At 36.4% G+C, this 27,364-nt stretch overlaps 1 protein-coding gene across 1 annotated transcript in view; it reads right to left on the reverse strand.

The window, feature by feature from the left end:
- The window catches only part of LOC149798973 (uncharacterized), a 49,856-nt gene extending 25,704 nt beyond the window's left edge, over positions 1-24,152 (reverse strand). The window contains exons 1-3 of the mRNA XM_089957885.1: positions 24,038-24,152; positions 15,528-15,646; positions 2,823-2,877 (exon numbers count right to left, since the gene is read on the reverse strand). Of these exons, the coding sequence (XP_089814011.1) occupies positions 2,823-2,877; positions 15,528-15,646; positions 24,038-24,098 (235 nt within the window). The 5' untranslated portion in view covers positions 24,099-24,152. The remainder of the gene's footprint in view (positions 1-2,822; positions 2,878-15,527; positions 15,647-24,037) is intronic.
- Between the last annotated feature and the right edge of the window lie 3,212 nt (positions 24,153-27,364).

Genomic DNA, 27,364 nt, shown 5'->3' on the forward strand with positions numbered 1-27,364 from the left:
TTAAACTTTTTTCTAAACTTTCGTGTCATGGTCTCTCTCAACCACTCGGGATGCCATGTTTTGCAAGCATGCTTCTTCTTTCCATTACCATCAGTTTCCAATAAATGAAGATTCACTGGATGAATTTAAACCTTTGACCAATCAGAATACTCATTATGAGAGCCATGTGCTAACTAATATATGGAACAAATAATTTACAAGGGTCTTTGCGGAATGGGACCACATAGACCACTTTAAGGAAACCAAATTGGAGATGATATAAAAAACTGACTATATCAAGAAAAATCAAGTCAGGAGAAATTCCCTTTTAAAAGCAGAGAAAAGTTGTGTCTGTGAGATGAAAACTTATACGTTAGACCAATAAAAACCTTACAAAACTCCCAAACCCGTACACGAAAAAATGTATTCATACATTATATAAGATCAAATGCCATAAACGAACTAATTTTACACACATTTACATAATTATTTACATCTCTGAAACTTTATTTATTTTATTCTTTTGATTTTGAGTGTTTTGTAACACACACATGTTGTTATATATTACACATACACCCTTTGCACTTTTTCAAAATTTAATCAGGGGTTTAAAGACTATGCAGCAGGTGTCAATGTTTATTTTACACCATAAAAATGATGTTAGTGTGTCTGCATTCAGGGACTTCCTACAATCTATATGTAGTTTTTTATCATAGATAAAGATCTCTCACAGTCTGCATGGTTGTGAGGCCAGGTAAGTAATCGATGATTAACTACTATCAGATCTGAAAGTGGATGCCACCAGTACTAATTATCTGGCTGATAATATACAGCCAGTAGCTACAAAAGCTCCTTTTCTGGCAATCATCTGTTAATACAGGCACACATTCATTTGGCAGCATGCAATAATCCTCAAACACATCTTTAAGTGCTTCATGATCCAGGTGTGGAGCAACTAAAAAAGCGAAAGTGTTGCAACTAGTAAAAAAAGAAAATATGTGCAAGGTTTGGAAAACGAATTTTCAAGATGTAATATTAACTTCTTTGGATTTATCATGGTCTCGTTATTACATATTTATATTTTTCCACCAATAAACCCTTAGTCCTACAATGTAAGACCTCCACCTGATATTTATTTTTTGGGTATCCAGGTCTTACTGCCCGATAATAGCGCTGTGTAACATGTTCCAATGTCGATTAACATCAGAACAATAAGTCAAATTTTCGGGAATATCTCACACACTTGCATCCCATATCGACGCTTTTCTACAAATTAAAGTTACAATGTTTTACTCAGACTTTACTTACACTGATGTCTTTTTCCTAATAAATTCAAATTCCACACAAGAAATGAACATATTTTCAAGTTCTGTTTGCTAACATTTCAGTTGGCTGAAATACGATGGAAGCCAGGAATATTGAAATCGGTTAAAAGGATCATAAGAATCTTGAACAAAACAAAGCCATCTAAACACTTTCTTCAATATTAACATATTTGTATTTGTTTCATTAAAGAAGGATACTTCAACATATCTCAATTTTGGTATTCCCGGCTTCCATCGCTTTCCAAAGCATATTAGAGTAATCCCCACACTGCTTACACATAGCTAAAAAGATTCAGGATTGTGCTTGATTATAAAAAAAATGTTTACATACAGACTCCAGGACTAACACCAAAAAAAATTGTAAAAAGAAACAAAAAGTGAATATTTATAAGAAAAACCATACAAAATGGCTGTACGGCTGTACACTGACAAAAATGGATAAAATCCATACAAATTACGGGTAAACCGTACAAGTTGACAGGTATGCAAATTGTTTGAAAAATACAGAAATTACAGACAAGAAAACCCACTGAGACAAACAGATGCTATGTTGGTGTCTTTGGTGTACTACAATGAAGTCACAAAACTTTGTTTATAGCAAAATCTTGCAGTGAACCTTAGGTGTTTTTCATGATGGTATCATCTAACTTAAGCAAGTTTTTGCTTTTAAAATTACCTTAAAAAACAATAACTGAAAATTGTTTTGCATACCAAAGATACTAGAGTAGTAGCTATTCATATTGCTTGGTTTTCTTGTCTGAGGAGGGGTCTGATTTCTTCAAACCCTTCAACCAACTGTTAGTGATGGAAGATGGTGATGATTACTCCACTTCAAATCATAGTTCTGGGAAGTGTGTGATTGTGTGTGCAAATGCATGTGTGTACACAATATATACATACACAAACTGGCAACAGTGTTAAATTATTACATTTCACTTTGATTTACATTAAAATGATGTCTCAGAACTGAAAAGATGAAAAAATAAAAATTTTATAACATACTTTAAACAGAACAATTTTTTTTGTCTACATTATCTTTATCTATCCTACATTTTACACCTAACTATACTTGCTTATGAGTCGAGTCTAACTGCAAATTGCACAGAATCAGATCTCCCATCATATAATTTGTTAGCAGATTTTGGTACATGTATATGCCATTTGTTAGGAATAATGACTAAAACAAACAACATGGATCCTAATCTGGTAGTGCATTATGTGAAGGAAGATCAAAGTCCATCTTGTTTGCAGTTGGACTAGTAAGCATGTAGACAAGGTAATGTCAATAAATGAGAAACTGCAATCCACTGTCAAACGTCTTTATAACTGCAACTCAGGGGGTCATCCAGAATCAGTCTTTACCAGCTGTTAGTCACTTCACAAGTAAACGTGTAATTACTGCAGATGGCATGTATGAAACTTAAATCTTTTTACAAAGATGGTGCTTCAAAGCATGTGTTCTCTTAAACAAGCGTAACTATATTTTTGTATCTTTCGTAATAATGAGCTTTATCTTACCTCGGTTAGTGAAGGAATTGGTGAACTTGCCCTGGTGCAGGTTTCCAACATTTTGCTACAATTGCAAAAGGCAAAATGTATCAGTCATAAGCATTGATTGAAAAAACACACACAAAATAGCATGACATTTTCATCAAACTGGCAACAGATGCATAACAATGAATTGTTATATGTGACTTCTACATATGCCATATAATAAGTCACACAACACTAGGTAAATATTTCACAATCAACTGAGATGGTAAAAGAAAATGTTATCTGAGCAAGGACACTCCATGCTGTTTTGTATTCAACCAATGATGATATCACAATTATCACCATGTCCTGGCTAAAGAACCAGTGTAATGGTGCCTAGTGTGTACCATCTACTGAATGTAAAATGGCGTGGACCATTTTAGTCATACACTATTTTTCAGCAACCATCTCAGCTGAAAATGATTAGTTATCTTGTGTTCATATCCAAGGTCTGTTCTGGAACTTTTAGTTAACTATGATGTATTCTGTAATCAATTTCTGATCTAAATATGAAATGTACATATTCCTATTTGAAATAAGCATGTCAATTGCATTTAAGTCTATCAATACTGATGTCTACCATGAAACAGATGTTAAAAAAAAATTAAACTTGTCAACCAGATTTTCAAGCAAATTAGAAGAATAAAAATAGCAAAAAGGAATGGTCACTTCAGAACAAATAAACAGTTACACAAGAACAAAGCTATTTCAAAAGGAACAAATTTCTTTTCTCTTTTACCATCTCACATAAAAGAATATAATTAGTTTTCTCAATGCTGGAGGAATTTAATGAAGAAATAAAAGGAGGACTTGAAACTAAAATGCACAATTTTCATACTTTCATTTGACTTTGCAGTAACATTTTTTTTAAAGAATGAATACTGTAATTGATACTGTCTTATGTTCGTATTTTCTGCACACATTTAATTTCATATTATTACCCTGATTTTATATCATTCTAATTTAAGCGTTATAATATAAACATGTACACATGCAATGAAAACAATCATGAAATAAAAAAGCCATCCTCTTCAGTAATATTTATTATACTATAACCATATCATACTGATAAAGTGTTAGTTTAAACTTTTATGAAATAAATTTACAAAATCACCATGTATTTCATCTTTGTAATCTGAAAAATACATTTTTCAATATGAGTGATCAAGTTGCATTTTGTCCACATTGGACATATATCCCTGTACAGTATTTCTGCAAGACTGACAATATAAAAAAATATTTCAAAATAATAAGCTATTCAATTTTTTTAAATTTAAAATCATCAAAGGTTTGGAGCAGGGATGGAGGAAATGTAATTAGAAACAACAGCATTTCTTATATTAAAATGCCAACCAATAGGAAAATAAAATCTAAAATTTTTGGCTGTTTTTCCTGTAGCTGTTTTAGTTCTTTGTTAAATACAATAATAGCACAAAGACAAAATCTCCTAAACACTATAACAGCACAATGAAAAAATCTCCTATGACAGCTAACTGACCAGAAAAAAATGACTAAAGCTACTTTTTTGTCAAGTCCTGTTAAATCTTCATGTCTTTTTTTTCTACATATACCCCATCACCCCAAACTGTTTTGTGATACTAAATAAGGCAGCATAAAGACTAATATATCAACCTGATGTGAAATGTGTAGTCCAACCAATTCTCACCAATGTCACCTTTTTCTTAGCAATACAATATTCAGTATGAAATTTGAAAATCATCCACACTTAGTGCAGTTTTCTATTAACACAGTAACTCCTAGCGACGACTTAATGGAGCAGGAGGTAGTAGCCTACTGCCGAGCTCTGTAGCGTCATGGTCATGTAAGATACACTAAAGTGGGTGGTATTATAGAAAGGAAGATAGATGTAGCTCTACAATGATACCAAATAATCTGGAATATCTAGTTGCACTAAAATATACAGATAAAAAAAACTCATTTTTTGGACCCGACTTTTTTCTGCCAAAAATTTGCCTGTGGTCGGAATCTGATTTTGTCTGGATTTTAGACTTTTTGGTCTCAGATCTAAGGCAAACCGGTATGAACTGCAAACATACAGATGAGCCTTTGCAAAAAGTAGGATAAGATGGGCATTTGGAATAAAGAGTGGTCTCCATACAAAAAAAATGGCTCCATTTAGCAACAAAAAAACCCAAAAAACAATTTTTACCCTTCTGCTCATGCGCGAGGCAAATAGCCAATGAAAAACGATGTTTCTAACACAACTAGGCAGTATGTTATTGAAAGATCACTGGGGATTTGGTGTTTTCGGATCTATTCAGAAATAGCTTTCAAAATGTGTTTCCTTCTCGATTTTCAGGCGAAAATGACAAAAAGCTCCAGGGGTTAATGTATTCAGGATGTTTTAAAGAACTTCAAAAAGTTTTCTAGCATAATTTCATTAACAAAAACCAAGTTTTCCAAAAATACTTACCAAATCATAATACCTTAGGAAAACTACCACTACTCTGCAAATCCTGCCATCCCAGATACTAAAGCTAAAGGGGAGCTAAAAGTTGTCTGCCTATCTATTTCGTGATCAGGCAGAGTTATCTCTCCTTATATATAAGACACGGTGGCACAGTGTTGTTGTTGTTGTTGTTGTTGGGTTTAACGCCATTTTTCAGCACACGATTGGCTATACATGGTGGCCAGTATTAATCGTGGAGGAAGAACCCGGGAAAACCCGGGAAAGAACCACCGACCCACGAGAAGCTACTGGCAAGCTTTCTCACATACCCACATTAGCCGAATCCGAGACTCGAGGTGGCACAGTGTAAGAATATCCCAGTTATTACTGTCGTGGAGGGCACGCTCCATATGGATGCAACTGTGGGGAGGCTGAGAAAGTGTATGTGTATTATGATAGGATAAGTATTTTTAAAGACACGTTTTTTACTAGGAAAAATTGGTTTCTTCTTCGAATACATTACCCAATCATAATACCTTAGGAGAACAGATAAGAGGTGGAGGGAGGTACATCCCCTTACCCTGGAGATATCATCTCTGGTCACCTAAGGTGAGACAGCTTCTGGGTAGCCTGACTGAAGGGGATTCCATCTGTTGGTGCATGGCTTCAAAAGGGAAAAATCACTACCTACACAAATCCAGCGGAAGTCCTGAAGCCATGTCTTAAAAAGCTGTCAATCGATCTGGAAGGGAGACCTGCTGAGCTGCAGATATAGGTTCTACCAGACTGAATTGGCCTCTCTGGGGTGACAGAGCAGAGAGATATAAGCTAGAGAATGTGAAGTCCAATCTCCATCCCACAACATGAATAATGCCAGTTTCGGTCTGATGCTAGGCTGGTGGCAACTGCTCGAACCTTCTGAGAGAAAGTGTGTAAAAGTTCACTGAGCTAGGGTTATTTCCCTATATGCTGAGTGAGTAACCCATTTACTCCAGGACATAATATTCTGTTCCAATAGATATTCCTGTCCTTTTATGTGATGTAGGAAGAGGTGTGATCTCCCTCAACACAATAGCTCTGTTCATATTAAAGAATCACCTGAAAGTCCAGACTGGGTCTTGTAGGTGGCCTTTAGTTGATGTGTCCAGAGGAAACAGGGTTCATCACAAAAATGTACCTACACATGGAAGAGAGACAGTGCTCAGCAATGAAAGAGGATGCTGTCATGAATAAGACTGACCAGTCTTGTCTGAACTTGCATGTAAATCAGGTCTGCTGATTGGAAATGTATTTCAAGAATTCTGCCTGCAGTTGCTAATGCCATGAGAAAGAAGGTCTTGTAGGAAAAGTAGCAGAGATGCCATTGAAAATGGTATTAAAGGTGTCTTATACAACCAGGTTAATACCCAAGACAGGTTCCGCTTTGGGCCTAGTGTTAACGTTTCTGAATGGATAAACACATAGTTGGTGAGAAGGTCCGATAAATCCTGGGTTTGTCTGATATCCTCTCTCCAATGATGACAAAAGGTGTTAACGATCATGGAGCATTAACCTTGTATCACACTCAGTGCTAACTTGCTCTCTTTGAAGAGCCAGAGGAGGAAGTTAGCTATATGTGGTATCGATATCTGTTCATTTGTGCACCACTGTGTCCATGACTTCATATGCTTTCAGAGTGGAGGGCCATGACTGGTTGCGAAAATGCTGAATTTTGAGGGCCTGTTTGAGGTGATCCAGGCTTTCAGTTTTATGACTATGGACATCGTTGAAACGACCGCTGTCATGGTTGTTGTTGTTGTGGGGTTTAACGCCATATTTCAGCACACGATAGGTTATGCATGGCGGCCAGTATTAATGGTAGAGGAAGAACCAGGGAAAACCCTGGGAAGAACCACCGATCCACGAGAAGCTACTGGTGAGCTTTCTCACATACCCACGTTAGCTGAATCCTAGACTTGAACCCACGCAGACTGAGTTTAGATTGCAGTGATTTGTAACGGAGAGCGCTTAGACCACTCGGGGCCCCTGCCATCATGGTTACATGAGTAGATAAAGGAAAATCCCAATTCTGCGGTGTTTCTGATGCACGATTGATGAGGAGTTAATCCACAACTCCCCCCAATGGAGTGGTGCGATGAGGATGAGGCTACAGGCTGATTTCCTTGCTTTCTGTATCACTTTGGAATCAGAGGTGTTGGTGGGGTTGATGTATGAGTTCAGGTTGGTCCAACCCAATGTTAGGGAGTCAACTGCACAAGCCGTTAGGTCTAGGATGGGAGAGAGGATGTGGTTTTCAGCATTCCCTATTGTTGCAAAAGGGCCCACCAATGGTCAGTAAAATTGGGCACAGTTCTGAGTAAGAACCAAGGAATGGAAAGACCATTCCTTCTGTACTAGTCGATTGTTCTGTGATGAAGGATCAGTCAGTGTGTAGACAAGTCAAGGGATATGGTGAACCTGTATGGCTTGTTGATGAAAACACCACTTCAAGAAGTCTCACACCATGACAAAGGTTTGAGGACTGGGGTCCTCTTTGTTGCTGAAGATAAATCACCATTGTAGGATTGAGTTCCTCCTTGTTGTTTGAGAAAAGTTCCACACCATGATGCAAAAGTCTGGGGACTGGGGTCCTCCTTGTTGCTGGGGATAAATCACCATTGTAGTACTGAGATAATCATTGTTGTTGAGATAAGTCAGCACTGTAGAGTTGTCAGACAGAATGAAAACTCCCTTGCCATCTAAATATTCTTGCCCAAAATGAAAGGTTTTCACAATGGACGTCATATCCAGAATTACTGATATGAAGATGTCATTTCTGGGAAGAGCATGAACGCTGGCATCATGAAATGATGGTAGTGGGTGGGCTCCCCAGCCTTTTGTACATGCAAACATACTGTAATCTCAAGCACATTGGTTCCCAATTCCACCAACGGTGCCTCAGTTGGGTGCAGATTTTGAATAGATGGTCCATTGGGCAAACATGAGGACTCCATTCATGCAGAACAAAACAGCAATGCAATAGAAGATGACCTAGGACCATGGTGCCTGCTGCCGCTTTGAGCAATCCCATGTGGATAGAATTCCTCAAACGTATGAGGCAACCATGGGTAGTTTCAATGCCCAATCATGAGGGAAACAAAATATGATGCCTGTGTACTTAAGTCCATACCTAGGTGAACAAATTGTTGAGATGTTACTAGGTTGGATTTTTCCTTGTTGATGAGAAGTTCAGATTGGTAACAAGGGCTATCCTGACTGGTAAGAGCTTACTTGCTGATGTTGCTGCCAGATGTTGTCCAGATAACTTGTTGCCACCATAGAAATGGTCCAGAAATGCACCATTACTCAATTTGCAAGACGAGGGAAGACCCCAGGGTTGATGTTGAGCCTCAATTTGGGGTGCCCTGAATTTATATACTATGTTGTAGGTGAATCGCAGGAACATCCTGAGAGCCTTATGAGTGAAGATGTGAAGGTATGTGCTGTCTAAACCCACAGTAATGGCAGAGTCTCCCTCATGGATATTGTTCAAAATGTGGTGTGGTGTTTCCAGTGGGAACCAAGAGGCACTGATAAATGGATTGAGGGTGCTTAGGCCGATGACCAGATGTAGAGAGTCATATGCCGCTGGGACAAAGAAAAAGGAACAAATGAAAGAACCCTTTCAGTGCTATATCTACAACTGTTCAATAGGAAGTCTTTCAGAGGTTTGTCTTATGATTGGCACTTGGGTCTATTGTTGATTTCCCTGTACTATCCTTGTAGCGATGCTGTGGTTGCAGAAGGGAGCAAAATATGTCACCTTGATGGCTTGTAAGCTTACTTCATCCATTGAGAGGTTAAACACAAGGTAGAGGACAAAGGCTGTGCTCTTACCTTGAGACTAACTCCCATGTATGCCCTGTGGCATTCTGAGTGCGAGAACATAAGCTATGTTCCATCGGTTGGGTGTGTGTGTGTGACTTGGATTTTTAATGTAGAGTTTAAAAAATTTCAGTCATATTGCTATGATGTCTGCAGTGTGGCAGCTTATAGTGATGACAAGCACTGGAGTGTCATGCCACAGACATGTAGCATGATGTCCCACCCAGTCACATTATCCTGACACCAGGCCAACCAGTCCTGACACTAACCTCTTAATCCTTTACCTCATAGAGAGTATGGCTTTTTAGCCCTCCGATACACATGAAGCAAAGTTACCCAGTGCAGTGTGCTATAAATAGAACATCTGTTACCTATTCGACTCCATACACATAGGCCTGCCTGTTAACTGTTAAGCAATGTAGTGTATGTTACGTTTAACAGCAATTTTAACCATTTTACACTTCTGTTACACATCTATTATGTGTGGAAAAATTTAAGAGTAAAGTCAGATTGTTATAGCTGTGCAATTATTTTACATGGAAGAATTTTTTATGTGCTTTAAAATCTTGAGAGAACTCGTTCACCGTCAAGTCAGTGAAGCCGCGTGACCAACCGAGCTGCCATTTCTCATACTAGAAATTTACAAGTTTTTTGTCCGCGTCTACATCACTAAGTCATCTGAATTTGATAATTTATAAAAACTAATTGCAACCTACATCAATCTCAGAGCCTTTACCTAAGTTACTGAAGCTTTCATAATTGTGATTCCTATTGTGAAAACTTCATAAGTACTGAATGAAATCCGCAACCTCCATTTTGGAGAGTGGAGAATACAACCCAGTTACTTTAAATAGCAGATTTTGACCAGAGCATAAACAGTGACCATGTGATCTGATGTAATGGTCATTCACAGAAATGACTGTAGTATCTAACAGGGGGTTTTCCCCGAAGGTGGCACTGCAAAAACCCGCTTAAAATGGCTGATGTTTACAGCAGGCATCAAAAGGCGCTTCAATGCGAATGGAGTAGAGGTGTCAAAAGGCGCTTTGATTCAAACGGAGTAGAGGCATCCAAAGGCGCTTGCATGAGGTAAGGGGTTAATGCTGAGCACCATTTTTATGTCTCTGGCATGAATCGACCACGTATTAAAGCCAAGACCTCCTGCATCCGAGGCAGACGTTCTAACTACTAGGCCACAGAAGCAGTCTTCCATTGGTTGGAAGATAGTCACCAGAGAGAACAAAAGTCCAACAATGAAGTCACGGTAACAATATTGCTCACTAACTCAAACCTGCCAACCATTAAGATTTTGCCATAAATCTTACAAAAATTATCCTTAAAATATTGTTAGGATCATCAGCTGGGATGAGTTATGGTTTATTTTGAATTTTGTAACTGTCCATATGTCTGCAAAATGAGAAGGAACACGGCTGTTTGTTAGCTCTGTCCCATTCTGTAAGTGGAATCAAGGAGGCAAGGTAGCGGAGTTCAAAAACTGACAAGTCCTGTTGTGGTGACTTGGGTACCAGAGCTGTTTCTGTGCATGGCAATGTCAAGCAGTTCATGGCTAAAGGATAAGTTGAATTATCTCCCTTGTTCTCATAAAGATTCACACTGAGGAAAAAAATCAGCATGCAGACTGCTGATGTCTTTGGTCTGAGCTGTATGTTGTTTGTGCTTTTCCCAAAGTTCTAATCTGTAAGACAAAATAAGAGCAAAATGGATAAAGCTGTGGCCCTGCACCTGATTTGGAATGCAATGTCCGGGTAGAGCTAAATCATTAAAAGGGTGACCCAGAAATTGATAAGTCAAATCAAGCAAGGAAGCATACAGCTAAAATCTAATGACAATACCACCTGTTTACAAACCTGTGTGCCTACACATGTGATGTTTGAATACCGTGTGGGTGCATAGCTATACCAAATGATGGTTAACTGGAAAAAGTGATAGCAGTTGATTACGATTACAATCCTTACCTGTAGGTAAGGTCAAGGACAGCCTGTACAGGTAGAATCATTAAAGCATGCTGTTCCAAGGTCAAAATTACAGTGGTAAAAGAACTTACCTTTATAGACAAGAAAGGACAGAATTATACATATATAAGGAGTTCTTCAGAACATAAAGACATACACATAGGTAAATAATATAGCCCAAACCAAATTTATGAAGTCGCATAGGCTACACATACAAGTGATTAAGAGCTCAATATGATTTCTAGTTTATGCATATAAACAAGACTCAAGGGTTGCCTATAGAAATATGCATGCGCAGGAGGTGACTGAATAAAACATGTATATGTGCTGACCTGAACTTGTCTGACTAGAACGGAAGAAATACATAAATGTACCAGAGTGTCTATATTACACACAAAAAAAAAACCTCTGCATAAAAGGGAACTGAGGCATCGTTTTAGAGACGTACTCAGTAGGTGCGACAAAGTCCATTATGAGCCAATACTTGTAGAGAAAATGGCCCAGAAACCGTTCATATAAATAAATAGAGTTGGTGCCCAGATGTTACAAAAGCCTTGGATAGAAACACCAAAATGTATCCATTTGTAAAGGAATTACACATATATAGGAGTTACTGAGCACTAGAGACTTGCACGTATAAGATAAATATAGCACAAAATGACTGTGAAGTCACTTAGGCTCCACATGCAAGTATCTAAATGTGTGACAACAATAAAGTGTGGCAACTTCTAAAGGCAGAACTTTGTCGTGATAGAAAGAGAAAAAGTTGGAAATAAAGAAGGAGTATACTTTCCTTTGAAGTGAAAAACACCTCCAACTTGTATATCTTCTACATAGCTTCTGGCTTTTGTGAGGTCTCTCATGATGTGCTTCTCGGCATGAGCGATAATAATAACTGGGATATTCTTACACTGTGCTGCCAGATCTTATATGTAAGCAGAGATCACTCTGCCCAACCACCAAATAGGTTGGTAGATAACTTTTAGCTCCATTTATCTGAGAGGGATTGATTTGCGTGGTAGTAGTGGTAGTAGTAGTTCTCATAAGGTATTACGATTTGGGCAACGTATTCAAAGAATTAAATTTTTTCCACATAGGTTCAACTGTAGAAGGCAAAACACATGAATAAATAGCATGCCAAGCAAAATTATAAGTGTGTTAATTCAACTGGTAAATGCCCATGCCATCTATCATTTGATCTACACAAATCCCCTCCCCATTTTATTTAGTTCTTAATATGTTTTGGAAAATACATAACAAAATGTCTTAATTTTAAAAGTTACATCTTTTTAAGTTTTGATATTCTTATTCCCTCTGATGAATTCAAGAAGTTCTGGGTAAAATTCATGGTGTTTTTCAACAAATTCAATGACTTTTCAAAGATAAAACCAACTTTTTAAGAAATTTAAGTTTTCCAGACAACCTCTTAAATTCAAGGATTTTTTGCAAGGATTTTTCATGACTGACCAATGTTTTAAAACAGAATTAAACAGAAAAATCTCACTAAAAGGTTCTCTAAAGATATGTGAAAATATATAATTTAACTTCAGGGGTGAAATACTACACCTATTCATCAATAATTTTGCTATTTTGGTACAAGAGGTGAAGAATCAATACAAAACAATACTTAACTTACACGAGTCATTTTAACCCTCATGAAAAATTATTAGTCATTTGCCATTTTATACCTGAAACTATTTTTAGATGGAGAGGTTTTTGTAACGTTATCACTCACTATAATATAGCTTCATTACAACAGTCCACTGACAATATTGCAAATTTATGGTTTATTTATTTCTATATGTACTTGTAGTAATTTTAGGCAATAGTATCTGATTTGCTGGTTTTTCCCGTATTTTTGCAAATATGTGTCAAGTCAGAAAACAGCTTAGACCTTAAAGCGCATCTCACGAATTCCACAACATAGCATTGTCCCATACGTTTCTGATCTACATAATTTGCATTTTAAAGTTAAATCTTTAATAAAATAATACATAGGCTTTGGTTTCAATTATTTGTATATTTTTTCTGAATATATTTGCCCGATGATTTAAGCAAACAATCTAATAAATGGTACATCCCAGAGTAAGCGAAGTCCACCATTATTTCCCGTTAGGCCTACTGGTTCACTTAGTTTCAAACTAATTTTATGACAAAATAGTGTATAAGAGGCAGTTAATATATATTCAGATCACTGATTCTGATCTTAAAACACAAGTTTGTATGTTTTATCATCAAAGGATAGCATGCAGGAAATTGATAGTTGCTACCTTACTCGGAAAAGGGTTAATGGTCAATCAGCTATCAAAACATAATGCTTGTGAATGGGCAAGAGTTTGTTTGTCAACGTAATTGATATAAAAGCTAGGCCTACCTACTGATGCCTTGATGCATACATTTTGCTACAACACTAGAACTAACCGGGCTAAGGTGAGGGGCATTTTAAACAAATATGGTATAGTCAGCCAATGTACCCCTTAAATAATCACAGGGCAAAGTCGTTTTCACTTTCCTAACAGAAGAAGGCGAAGTTTACATTCGGAAATGAACACAATAACGAAAGCTAAAGTTGTTTATTTGATGTACTTTTATAAATGACCACATGTACATCTCTGGGTCTTTCTGCCTCTGAATTCAATCACTGTAAATATCAGTACATTTTCCCACCCGGCTGTCAGTCAAAGCCTTTGAACTTGCCGGCCAGCTATTGCATCATGTTCTTTTTACGTACTCTTATAAAATGGCAACATGTATGTACATCAAGGGGTCTTTAAGTCACTGAATTCTTTCCTTGTAAATATCAGCACAACTAACTGATCAACACATTTTCCCACAAAGCAGGTGGCTGAAGCTTTTTTTTGTTGTTGTTGTTTTAGGGTTTTAACGCCATTTTTCAGCACAAAATCAGCTATACATGGCGGCCAGAATAACTGGTGGAGGAAGAACCCCGGAAAACCCAGGTAAGAACCACCGACCCACGAGAAGCTACTGGCAGGCTTTCCCACGTACCCACGCTAGCCGAGCCTTGGACTTGAACCCACGCAGACAGAGGTGAGATGGCAATGATCCGGAATGGTGAGCGCTTTAGACCACTCGGGGCCTCTAGGTGCCTGAAGCAGAACTGGCAAGTCTTTGAATTTTGCCGCACACCTATTACATGCGTACGGAGGACTCCCGCATCAGTGATTTTCTGCGTCCAAGATAAAAAATTGGCATCCAAATATGCGTAATTAAGTGTTTCCAAGATCTCTGATGGTTACCAATTTTGTTAAAGATTACAAGCAGTAAACAAAGTTATGCCATTTACATGTGTAAATGTTGCAGCCTTAGAAATAAGACCTCACTTCTGTTTGTAACTAGATGAAATAATGGAAAATTAATTTATCTTTGCTAGCATAAACCCCAAATATCTTATTACAGTATACATGTTGTGTTAGAGCTACCAAGGAATTGATTTTTGCACACCCCCAAAGATTCATGTGTGATTTCTTGACTGTATTCACGTAGATGTAAATATTCTTTATCACAAAATTATCTAATGAACACTGATACTATTCAATTATTTTTGTTTGTCCATTAAGACATGTGATGAGTGGCTAATCTGAAGTCAGAAGGTTTTTTTCCAATTAAAGTAAAACAACCACTATGCCACTGCTGCCACCCCAAAATAGGACAAATCAAAATATTAAAACTGTGTATCATCAAAAGACCATCCCAAACAGTATTTTATGCTATAAAATCTCTATTTTGAATGTTGTTGCACAACATTACACATGTACACACAGACAATATGAATCACAACATAACACATGTACACAAAGACAGGATGAATCAAAACATTACACATGCATACACAGACAGAATGAATCACAACATTACACATGCATACACAGACAGAATGAATCAGAACATGAGACAAGGACAAATCACAACGTAACACATGTACACACAGACAGGATGAATCAAAACATTACACATGCATACACAGACAGAATGAATCACAACATGAGACAAGGACAAATCACAACATTACACATGCTTAAACAGACAGAATGAATCACAACATTACACATGCACACACTGACAGGATGAATCACAAAATTACACATGCACACACAGACAGGATAAATCACCACAGTACACATGCATACACAGGATGAAACACAACATTACACATGCATACACAGACAGGATGAATCCCAAAATTACATATGCATACACAGGATGAATTGCAACATTACACATGCATACACAGGATGAATTGCAAGATTACACATGCATACACAGGATAAATCCAAACATTCAATATGCATATACAGACAATAAATCACAACATTACACATGCATATACAGACAGAATGAATCACAACATTACACATGCATAGACAGGATGAATCACATTATCTATGACATTTTCTGAAAAGCATGGGAATAATTAAATACCTCTTTCAGTTCTTTTCTACATAAAGTATCAAGCTGGGAACACAGAGTCAATATCTCTATCTCCGTATCTGAGGCTGTGAGTACTGGTGGAAACAAGGGTTCATGTAGACGTACATCAACTGTAATGCACAACAAGATTTAGTAGGTAAAAAACCATTATTGAGGACATTTAACATAAAGCAATGAATTTGACTATCAAAACATGAAATTTAAATATAAAAACAAAAACATTATCATCAATAATAATAATAATAATAATACTAATACTAATAATGACATGTTTAACTGATGAAAAATTAGACAGGGTTCTCCATGATCCAAAATTTCCATCCATAAAAATATGCCTGCTATTCATTTTTGGATACATACAAATTACAACCATCAAGTCATCTGTATATAAAACTGTTTGCAAACTTCTCTTTCATTTGATCCTTTTCTATGACGCTTTTCTAAACATGTAGTGTGTGGGCTATCAAACAGAAGTTAAACTGATCATAAAGGGATTAGGTGAAACTACATAAACCAGATCATAGCACACTAGGATCTGTTAATTCATAATGATAGTTTTGATCAAAAGACTAGCTCTGACACCTCTCTTTGATAAGCATTGATCAGCACACTTTAATCCATCATACTTTAAACCCTTCTGCAATGTTTGGAACACATGCATTTTATTGCATCTACCATAGTTAGAAAAACAGTGCAAGATTTTGTGTCATAGGAATAAGACATCCCACACTAATTGTTATAAACCATTATAAAATCAGATGTTTTTCACTGTCATGTACATATATCCTTTAGCTCTGAAAGGATTATCACAGGCATAGTTTTTTGATGGCAACTTTGCAGAATTTTCTAGTACCAAATGCAATAATGAAGCAAGCTGACAGATTCTACTGCAACTCTGCTGTGTACTTTGATGACGTGAGGGAGATGCAAGGTGATAGATTGTATAACAACTCTACTATGTACTACTATGAACTGAAGGAGATGCAAGTCGCTAGATTCTATAACTCTGCTGTGTACAACAATGAACTGAGGGAGATCCAAGTTTCTAGATTCTATAACAACTCTACTATATACTACTATGAACTGAGGGAGATCCAAGTTGACAGATTATATAACAACTCTACTATGTACTACTATGAACTGAGGGAGATGCAAGTTGATAGATTATATAACAACTCTACTATGTACTACTTTGAACTGAGGGAGATGCAAGTTGATAGATTATATAACAACTCTACTATGTACTACTTTGAACTGAGGGAGATGCAAGTTGATAGATTATATAACAACTCTACTATGTACTACTTTGAACTGAGGGAGATGCAAGTTGATAGATTATATAACAACTCTGGTGTGTACTACTTTGAACTGAGTGAGATGCAAGTTGATGGATTGTATAACAACTCTGGTATGTACTACTTTGAATTGAGTGAGACACAAGTTGTTCTGATGGATGAGGATATGCAACATCCCACAAAGAAGTCTGCAAGTTTCCAATGTCTTTCCTTAGAGACAGCCAAGGGCACACCAGAGGCAAATATGAGGAATGTAAACTTTGCCCTGACCACAGCCTTGAAGGGAGGAGTTGTGTCTGGTTGGGAAGCTGTCTGGGATGTTCCAGAGGGTTAGTGTGGGCATTTCTACTGCTATATTAGATAACACCTTAGCAAAGCTGAAGCACTTGAATTCATTTTAAATGTCTGGTTGCCCAGCAATGAAAATTATTCAGAAAAATTTATATATACTCCTAATTGTGTATAATCCCTAAAATCACTGCAAGTTATATCTATAAGAGCTCTTCAATGTTACTAACAAGCTAATGTCATGGAAAAAAGGAACACTAATTCCAATGACCTTCTCTCCAGTTGACATTCCAGACCAGTTTGTCAATTTCTTCTATGACAAAGTGCAAACTAGTCAGGATCAACTTGACAACCCAATTACAATTTATGCAGGATCGAAACAGTTGTGTTACAAAATTTCAAAGGCAACCTGAAACAGCATTTCAGTCTGTCTCTATGGATTTCTTATCTTCAATCCTGATAAAAAGTCATGTCAACTTCATCTGATTCCACCTTTACTGCTAATAGTGCTTCGATTCAATATTGCCTTCACTGACCAATGTTATTAATATTTCTCTCATCTGGTGAATTCCCATAATTTTTCACAATTGCCATTGTAAAACTGCTGTTGAAAACACCAGTGCTTGACACTAATGGTTTCAAGAACTATTGCCTCGTTTCTAACCTCCCATTCATGTAAAAATTTCACAAAAAGCAGTTGTGTTCTAACTTGTATCTGATGTGAATTTAAGTAGTCTTTTTAGCAATGTACAGTCTGCGTAATGACCTCACCACAATACTGCCTTTCTGAAAGTAGTTAACAAAACTCTCTTTTTTGGATGTTGGAGAGATTCCAGTCCTCATCCTCCCTGACTTAGCATTGATCAAAATAGACCATGATTATTATTTCACTATCTCTGGCAAGTATTTGGCATTTGTGATACTTCCTTAATATAGCTCAAGTCATACTTAGTGGAAGGCACATAAACTGTGTTCATAAATGGAAAATATTCCAGCCCAGTTCATCAATGTTTTGGTGTTCTACAAAGTTCTGTTTTTGGATCATCAGGCATCTTACCAACTGTACAATGATGACACCCACATATATATAAATTTAATCACTCAACAGAAGTTGATGCTACCATCCAAAGCATGGAGAGGTGCATTTCCAGTGTGATTTAATGGATGACATTTAACAAGCTGCAGATAAATGATGTTAAAGTTGAATCCATTCCCCAGAAAAAGACTTTCTCATTCCTATCCTTCACCTCAAATAATAAGTACCAGCAACAACATTAAATGCAATTCTTGACAGTACACTTTCATTACACCATGTCAAGAACATATGCAAGTTTGAATATCTGGACCTCTATGTTACTTTTTTCTCAACTGCATCCAGTCCAAAATATCTATCTGACCTCACCCATGTGTATACCCCTTGTAGATACTTATCCATGTGTACACCCCTTCTAATACCCATGTGTACACCCCCTTCTAGATACTTACCCATGTGTACACCCCTTCTAATACCCATGTGTATACCCCTTGTAGATACTTATCCATGTGTACACCCCTTCTAATACCCATGTGTACACTCCCTTCTAGATACTTACCCATGCGTACACCCATTCTAGATACTTACCCATGTGTACACTACTTCTAGATACTCATCCATGTGTACACACCTTCTAGATACTTACCCATGTGTACACCCCTTCCAATACCCATGTGTACACCCTGTCTAGATACTCACCCATGTGTATACCCCTTCTACATACTTACCCATGTGTACACCCCTTTGAGATACTCACCCATGTGTACATCCCTTCTAGATACTCACCCATGTGTACATCCCTTCTAGATACTTACCCATGTGTACACCCCCTCTGGATACTTACTGATGTGTACACCCCTTCAAGATACTAATACACCTCTTCTGACACTCATATTCTCATTACCGTAACTATCAAAACTAAGTCCTATGGATACTTTCTTTTGTGTACCAGGACCCAGATATCTGGAATGAATTGCTTCTAGAACTCATTTGAGTGTGTTCTGAAATTCACTTATTTAGACTGAAAGAACATAATTATTTAAAACTGAACAATGATTCCTTAATTTCATTTTCAGCATGCTTTTTCTTCTAATTCAGTGTTTGTTTTTGTAATCTTTTCTCTCTCTCTCTCTCTATATATATATATGTGTGTGTGTGTGTGTGTGTGTATATATATATATGTGTGTGTGTGTGTTACTTAATACTGAAAATTACTTGGAGCTTTTAAAGATCAAGTTCTGCACTAAATTATTGGTATTACATTATTATTATCGTTATTAATATTTGCAACATACCATCAGTCCTGCTAAAAGATAGTGTCTCACATGTTTACTCACTTTTTAAATCTGTCTGAAATCAGCACATAAAAGATAATTAAATAATTTCCATTTATAATCGTGTCTTGTAGCCCAAGAAATCAGCATTCAAACCTATATTGGCATTTATGGGTGGTATGGAGGATATATAAGAAAATATGAAAAAAATAAAAATAAAAATAAAATCAGAACCTAAACACAAATTTTTTTAACAATGCATTTCTACAGTAAAATTCAGAAATTCTGATATTAAGAGCTACTGTAATGCACAATTCAGTACAGGTGGGTGGGGGATGGTACTCTGATTGTGAAGAAATGGCTAAAAATAATGTTAACAGGGATTTTCTGTTTCTTTCACTTAAGTATCACCTCCATTTAGCTGTAAGTGTATGAAACAATAACTTATAATAAAAACAATTCAATACCATTATGTCCACAGACTTTGATGTATACAGCAATAAGGAGTCTGTATGTAGTGAAACTGACACTTATAAATAACCCATTTAGTGGCAAGAAGTGGATTTTGTATAAAACGAGGAGAAATTGAACATGAGCTGTTTTTCTGCATATACTGTTTGCAGATAAAATGGATTCTAGTCAGTCCTGAACATCCTTGACAGCAATTCCTTAAAAAGGTGCACAAAGGCCTATAATGGCCATGAACATCATTTTATAATAAAGACAATACTACAATTCTCCATGTAATTTGGCAATAATAAAGGGAGCCAGAAATGCTGAAATCAGTTAAAAGAATGATAAGAATCTTGAACAAAAAGAAACTAAAAGAAACTATTTAAACATTTTCTTCAGTATTAGTAGTTTTATTGGTTCATTAAAGAAACATACATGTACCAACTTAATCCATTAATCAGATCAAGCTGAAGTATGTTTCTTTAACTAAACAAATAAAATTTATTAATATAAAAGAAAGTTTTAGATAGCTTTGTTTCATTCAAGTCCTTTTAACAGATTTCAGCATTCCTTGCATCTGCATTCCCGTCACCTCAAATACAGGTCAAAGAAACTTGAAAACAAGTCTATTTGCTTCTGTCAGAATTTGAATTTATTAGAAAAATGACATCATAGTAAGTAAAGTCTGACTAAAGCAACATGACTAGGAAGCGCTTCAGTTGGGCCAAGTGCCACCTAATTACTATTTTTGTACAGAGAGGGTAACCCTCTTTATGGGGCTCCCATTTATTTAACTCTGATTGAAAAATTTCATTAATTTCAAGAAAACTGTATGTCATATTCTGTACAAAAGGAAACCATTTGGCTTTTCTTTAAACTTTACATTATTGGTAGGAATTTGATACAACTCAGAGAAATTTTCCTTAAAAGTCCACAAAATGTGTGGAATAGGGAGGGTTTCACACGTGACACAGAAGTTTTGTTTATGTATCTAAACATGGAATTTATCGCGAACATTTTAGTACTTATCTTCATTTCTTGGGAATAGAGCTGCATTATAACATACCCCAAAAAAGACATATGAGTAAGTGAAGACTGACAAAAACATTATAACTTACCTTTGTAGGAAAGCGTCGTTATTGGTTGCCAGTTTTGTGTGATATTTCTGAAAATTTGACTTTCATTATACTGTTAGTCGACATCAAAACATGCTAGATAGTGCCGTTATTTAGACAGTATGACTTATCACCCTCCAGAACAAAAATACTGGGTGATGTGTCTTACATTGTAGGACTACAGTAAGACCCTGATGCCAAAACATAAATATCAGTGTCAAGGTCTTACATGTAGGACTAGGAACATGCTATTCAAGCCCGATATTTGGGAAATAAGACATAGCACTAAAACAAAAACACCATGCTATGTCTTACATTGTAGGATGAGGTATAGTCTCACATGTAAGACCTTGACACTGATATTTATGTTGTGGGCATCAAGGTCTTACAGCCTAACTAATGGTGCTGTGTAGCGTATTTTGATATTGACTAACATCATTACGAAAGTCAAATTTTCAGGAATATTTCACACAACTGACGACTAAAATAATGACGCTTTCTACAAAGAAAAGTCATAATGTTTTAGTTTGACTTTACTTACTCTGATGTTTTGTCTCTAATAAATTCAAATTCTCACAAAAAGAAATGGACCTGTTTTCAAGTTTCGTTGGCCAACATTTCAGTTGGTTCGAAAGCGATGAAAGCCGGGAATGATGAAATCAGGTTAAGTTCTTTAACGAAACGAATAAAAATATATTATGCCTATTGGAACTGTAAGCAATGGTTCATTTCATTCAAGAAACATATCCGCAACATGAGCATACTTGAACTTACTTCGGAATACCTCGACTACCATCGCATTGCAACAAATTAAAACGTATGTCAACAGAACATGAAAATGTGTCCATTTTCTAGTATCATATTTTCATTCCACCAGGATAAAGACAGCACAGTAAATATATTAATTACACATAAATTAGTGGAATAGTGTCAATATAGACACAGGTGCTCGACGTGAGCTTGATGTTAAAAAAAAAACAATAATCTGAAGGAGAAAAATTATACAGTGTGACAAAAATACCTTATATTACCCCCATGACCCGTTCTGACATAGGACCCTCTCTATCATAATATATATGAGAGAAGGTACGTATCTTCTAAATACTTCGTTCCACAAGTGCGTGCACATGTGCAAACCAGTGAAAAGAGCTACATGCACCATGTTTGTGACTCTAAGATGCATCCCTTCTTGAATTACAGAACAGTGGTAGATGCGAAAGTAAGTCTTTACTTACCATTAACTTTAGGAATCCTGTTCCATGCAAGAATTAGACAATGTCTTCTACATTGCACATACATCATATATGTGTGATTCTATTTTCAAAATAGGCAAACTATGCGACACACATGTCAATGCTGAAATATGACTGGCTCAAAAGGTTATACATATTGTCACATTAGCTCTGACTTGTCTCAGTAGTAAAAGTTCTCGAAAATCTCATGTTTCGGAGCCCGTAACTTCAGTTTGGTACAACGCAGAAAAGTCAATGATGGCTTGATGAATAGAAAAGTATCTCAGGAGTAAAACAAGCCATACAGTAAGTATGTGTGCCTTTAAAGATGGAAAAAGCAGAAGGAAATCGAGGGTAATGGGTGGAATGAAGTATTTGGAAGTTATGTAACTTCTCTCTTATATATTATAATAGAGAGGGTCCTATGTCAGAACGGGTCAATCTAAGGTATTTTTGTCACTCTGTATCATTTTTTCCTTCAGATTTTTGTTTTTTTTCTCAATATCAAGCTCGCGTTGACACCTGTCCATATAGGCTGCCAAAAGTGTGAGATGTTCCTGAAATTTTTATTACTCATTCTGATGTCAACGACATCAGAACATGCTATACAAGGCCGTTATCTGGATAGTAAGACAAAAAATAGCACTAAAACAAAATCAACATGTACTATGTCTTACATTGTAGGACTAGTCCTACATGTAAGACACAGCACATGTTGATTTTGTTTGGGTGCTATGTCTTACTATCCAAATAACAGGCTTGTATAGTGTGTTCTGATGTCAACGACATCGGAATGAGTAATCAAAGTTTCAGGAACATCTCACACACTTGGCAGCCTATATCGACATTTTTCCACTAATTTGTGTGTAATTAATATACTTACTGTGCTGTCTTTATCCTGGTGGAATGAAAATATGACACTAGCAAATGGATGCATTTTCACGTTCCGTTGACATACATTTGAATTTGTTGCAATGCGACGGTATGCCAAAGTAAGTTCAAGTAGGTTCGTGTTGGGGATCTGTTTCTTGAACGAAACGAACCGTTGCTTACTGTTTCAATAGGCATAATATTTTTTTATTTGTTTAATTAAAAAATAATATTTCAACTTAACCCGATTTTGACATTCTCGGCTTTCATTCCTTTCCAGCCAACTGAAATGTAGGCCAAAGAAACTTGTAAACAGGTCCATTTCTTTTGTGTGGATTTGAATTCATTAGAGAAAAGGCATCAGAGTAAGTAAAGTCTGACTAAAACATTATAAATTTACTTTGTAGAAAAGCGTCTTTATTTTAGTTGTCAGTTGTGTGAAATATTCCTGAAAATTTTACTTTCGTAACGATGTTAGTCGACATCAAAACACACTACACAGCGCCGTTAGTTAGGCTGTAAGAGCCTGACACCCAAAACATAAATATCAGCGTCAGGTCTTACATGTAGGATTAATTATCGGACTAGACGAAGGTATAGTGAGATTATATAACAGGTACATGTTCTCAAAAATTAACAGCATCACATTTTTAAAAATATTTACTTACATACTAATCTGAAAAACTCATAATAGCAAACGCGTATCAAAAGGCATATATTAAGTTTGATATGTAAGACAAAAGTCAGTGAACTTGTGCGTTGTGTTGCATATTAAAATATGCAGTCTTATCTCCCTTGAAAATTTCGGTATCGTCCAAAACATTCATATCGTTGAGTTTAATTATGTTGAGCAGGAAATTTCACCATTGTAAACTTAAGCAATTCATTTACTTCATTATTTCCAAGCTAATGTTTATGGAAGATCGTATTCTGAAAGTAACCTTTAAAATTGGCATCGTAATTTCTTGGAGTCACGATCGGTGGAACGCTGGAAGCTGCCATATTCCTTAGCTGGTTCCCCTAACTGTTGAAAATAATCATAAAAGCTTCTTTGAAAAAGAGCAAGCAGACCGAATATGGGGGGGGGGGGGGGGGTAGTAGTCTGGCCCTCTGAAAATTTATCATTCGACATACGACAAGTCTATAAGATATGTGAACCAGACACACTTAATTATTAACATTATATAGCGATGAAACTTTTTTACAAAATAAATATTATACCGTCATTTCAAAGGAAAAAAATACCTAAGCATATGTGTGAGACTTTGCATTCGCAAAATTTGTTGGAGTTTTCTTTTAAATTCCTACATGTTTCACCAAAATGCGTGAGTCCAGTATGATAGACCTATGCCAGACTTTTCAACCTCAAGTAGTGTTATTTCGGGGCTTTTCAATACATATAGTCCACGCCCTCTATATTCCTTGAGTTTACCCTTGGACATATTTTGGAAGGCCAAATTACGTTTATAAGAACGAAAAAAAACCCAAACTTATCAAACCTTTTACTATTGTTTTAGTTTCAATATTCCTCAACGGAGTTGCCTCTTAGATTCTTGTGGACGCACACATTATAGTAAACAAGTGGTGGTACCTGACCTAGTCCAGGTAAGAGTCCCACACAATCTACCATTATTCTGTTAAGTGGTTAGTGAAATGAGGAAGAGTTTGCAGACGAACCTTATGTATCTTCTGATTGGGTTTTCCCACTACTTGACAAGTGTGACAAGATCTATAGTATTTACCAACATCACTTTTAATTTTCGGCCAATAAAAGTTGATTCAAGATCTTGTGATTAGTCTTATTGATCCCTAAATGACTAGTCAAACGATTTCATTGGCTAAGCTAATAATTTCATGTATATACAACTTTGGAACTACAATTTGACAGTTCACCAACCAGTCGTCACCAACAGGTACCTCAGGTGGTCCATTTTCTCATAAGGACCCCATATTTCACAAAATAAAAAACAAGCACTTGTGTGGCTTCAGTTTTGCTAATATCCCTCTGAGACAAACAGGAGGTCTCCGGATCTTGTTTCTTTTCGACAAAGAGTGATTGTCTTTTGTCACCTGATTATAATAAAGAGAATGCGTAGTAAAAATAAATCACCGTAATTAATACCTTTTGATTCATCAGTATCAGAAATAAAAATGACCTCATCAAAAGCCTGGCCAATAGTTGGGTCAGTGAAAGGAATAATTTCCTATCAACATAATTCTCAAGAGCTATTTTTGCCATAGCTGGTTTAAATCAGTGATTTCTGCCACTTCAAAGATTTTGTTATAAGTCTTATTGACTCCTCGACTACCATTTAAGCGAGGTTCATGGGCTAGACTAAGATTTTCTAGTTGATATTACCAAAGAACAACAATTTGATATCTTACTGACCACTCGTCACTAACAGGTACCTCTGGTGGTCTCCATTTTCTCACAAAGAGCCCCTATTTAAAAAATTAACAAAATGGAACTTGTGTTGCTTCAGTTTTTCAATGATAGCTCTCTGAGACAAAAAGGAGATCACATGATCTTGTTCATGTTCAAAAATAAACGATTGTCTTTTGTCACCCTGATTAGAAAAGAGAGAATGAATAGTTAAAGTAGTACCACTGTGATCAATACCTTTTGATCGGTCAGTACCAGGAATAAAAATGACATCATCAAAAGCTTGGTCTCGGATGCGGGAGGTCGCAGGTTCGAACTCCGGCTGAGTCATACCAAAGACTAAAAAGAAATGGTACTAACAGCTGCCTCGCTAGGCGCTCAGCATTAAAAGGTTAGTGTTAGGACTGGTCGGAATGGTGGCAGGATAATGTGACTGGGTGGGACATCATGCTATATGTTTGCGGCATGATGCCCCAGTGCTAGACATCACTGCAGACGTCATAGCGATATGACTGAAAAATTGTTAAAGCTACGTTAAAAAGCTAAATCACACACACACACACACACACACACACACTCTCTCTCTCTCTCCTCTTTCTGCAAGTGTATTTCTCTTGTTCTTTCTCTGTCCTTTCCAATTTTTCTTTCTGAAACTGAAGCTTTGTTAACTATATTTCCATATGACTTACTAATTTCAATTTTTTTACTTTCAAAAAGCACTTTTATCCAAAAAATTCGTTTCCACCAAATACTGGACCAAAAATAGTTTAATTTCTTGTCCGTTAAAGAAGCTATCGTCTCAGAAAGATCATATTGTCTGGCATGCTGGAGCAATGCATCATTTTTCAAGGACTTTAAGCATTCCTGGGTAGGATTTATAATAAAATTCACCACTTTAGATGACATTGTGAAAGCTTGTTGGTTTCGCGAAAGATTTCTTAAATATGTGAAATTAAAATGTCCGGGACTAAAACATCCTGAAATAAAGTGAATATAAAAATATGAAGAAAAAATGTTTTCTGAAATATTTTATAAGTTTGTATCCCGTACAGGAGATCAACCAACTGTCTCTTACGACTCTATGGTCTTAGAGGAAGTAATAGAAAAGAGCGAAAACCAAAACGTTTTGTAAAATTACACAAATAACTGACTTTTGAATGCAGACTGAAAAATAAAATGTCACTAGTTCGGTGGACCATTAACTTGATTTTAGACTAAGGTCAATTACAAAATACAGATAAACATAACATGCAATCATTGAAAATGCCAACAAACAATACAAATTAAATATACATAACAACACGTATTATGTAAATAATAAACCTCTTTTGGAGATACAGACAGTAGTTCATTCGACCAGTCATCTGTACCAAAAATAGTATCATTTCATGTCTGCTCCTCATTCACCAACACACCGTTTGTTAGATGCCCTTTGTCATCATGTTATCGTAGTCCCCACCCTCTTAATGGGGCTGGACCAACATTTACAAACGATGTTCCAAATTTAATTTCTATTTTGTATGTTGAGGAATTTTCTGCAATTTATAAGCATCAAGTATCATACGTATGTTCAGATAAGATCACACCGTATTTCACAATCTTTATACTCGAATATAGTTGAGACAAGAACCAGTGAAGAGACACTGTATCCGTAAGCCCTTGCAACATCACCCATGACCCAATGACCTGCAATATACTGTAGAGCGACGACAACCACCACCTTAACTACTACTACTACCTTTATTACTGTTGACATGTGGTAGTTGAAATGAACAAAATTAACCCTTTTTGTGTGTAACATCTCTCTCTCTCTCTCTCTCTCTCTCTGGGTAAATATGTTTTAAAATAGACTCTGTAAATATGAGGTTTTCTCTTCCCACGGTTT

The sequence above is a fragment of the Sinohyriopsis cumingii genome, chromosome 5 (assembly GCF_028554795.1).
Source record: "Sinohyriopsis cumingii isolate HCF-2022 chromosome 5, ASM2855479v2, whole genome shotgun sequence".
In the NCBI taxonomy this organism is placed as follows: domain Eukaryota; kingdom Metazoa; phylum Mollusca; class Bivalvia; order Unionida; family Unionidae; genus Sinohyriopsis; species Sinohyriopsis cumingii.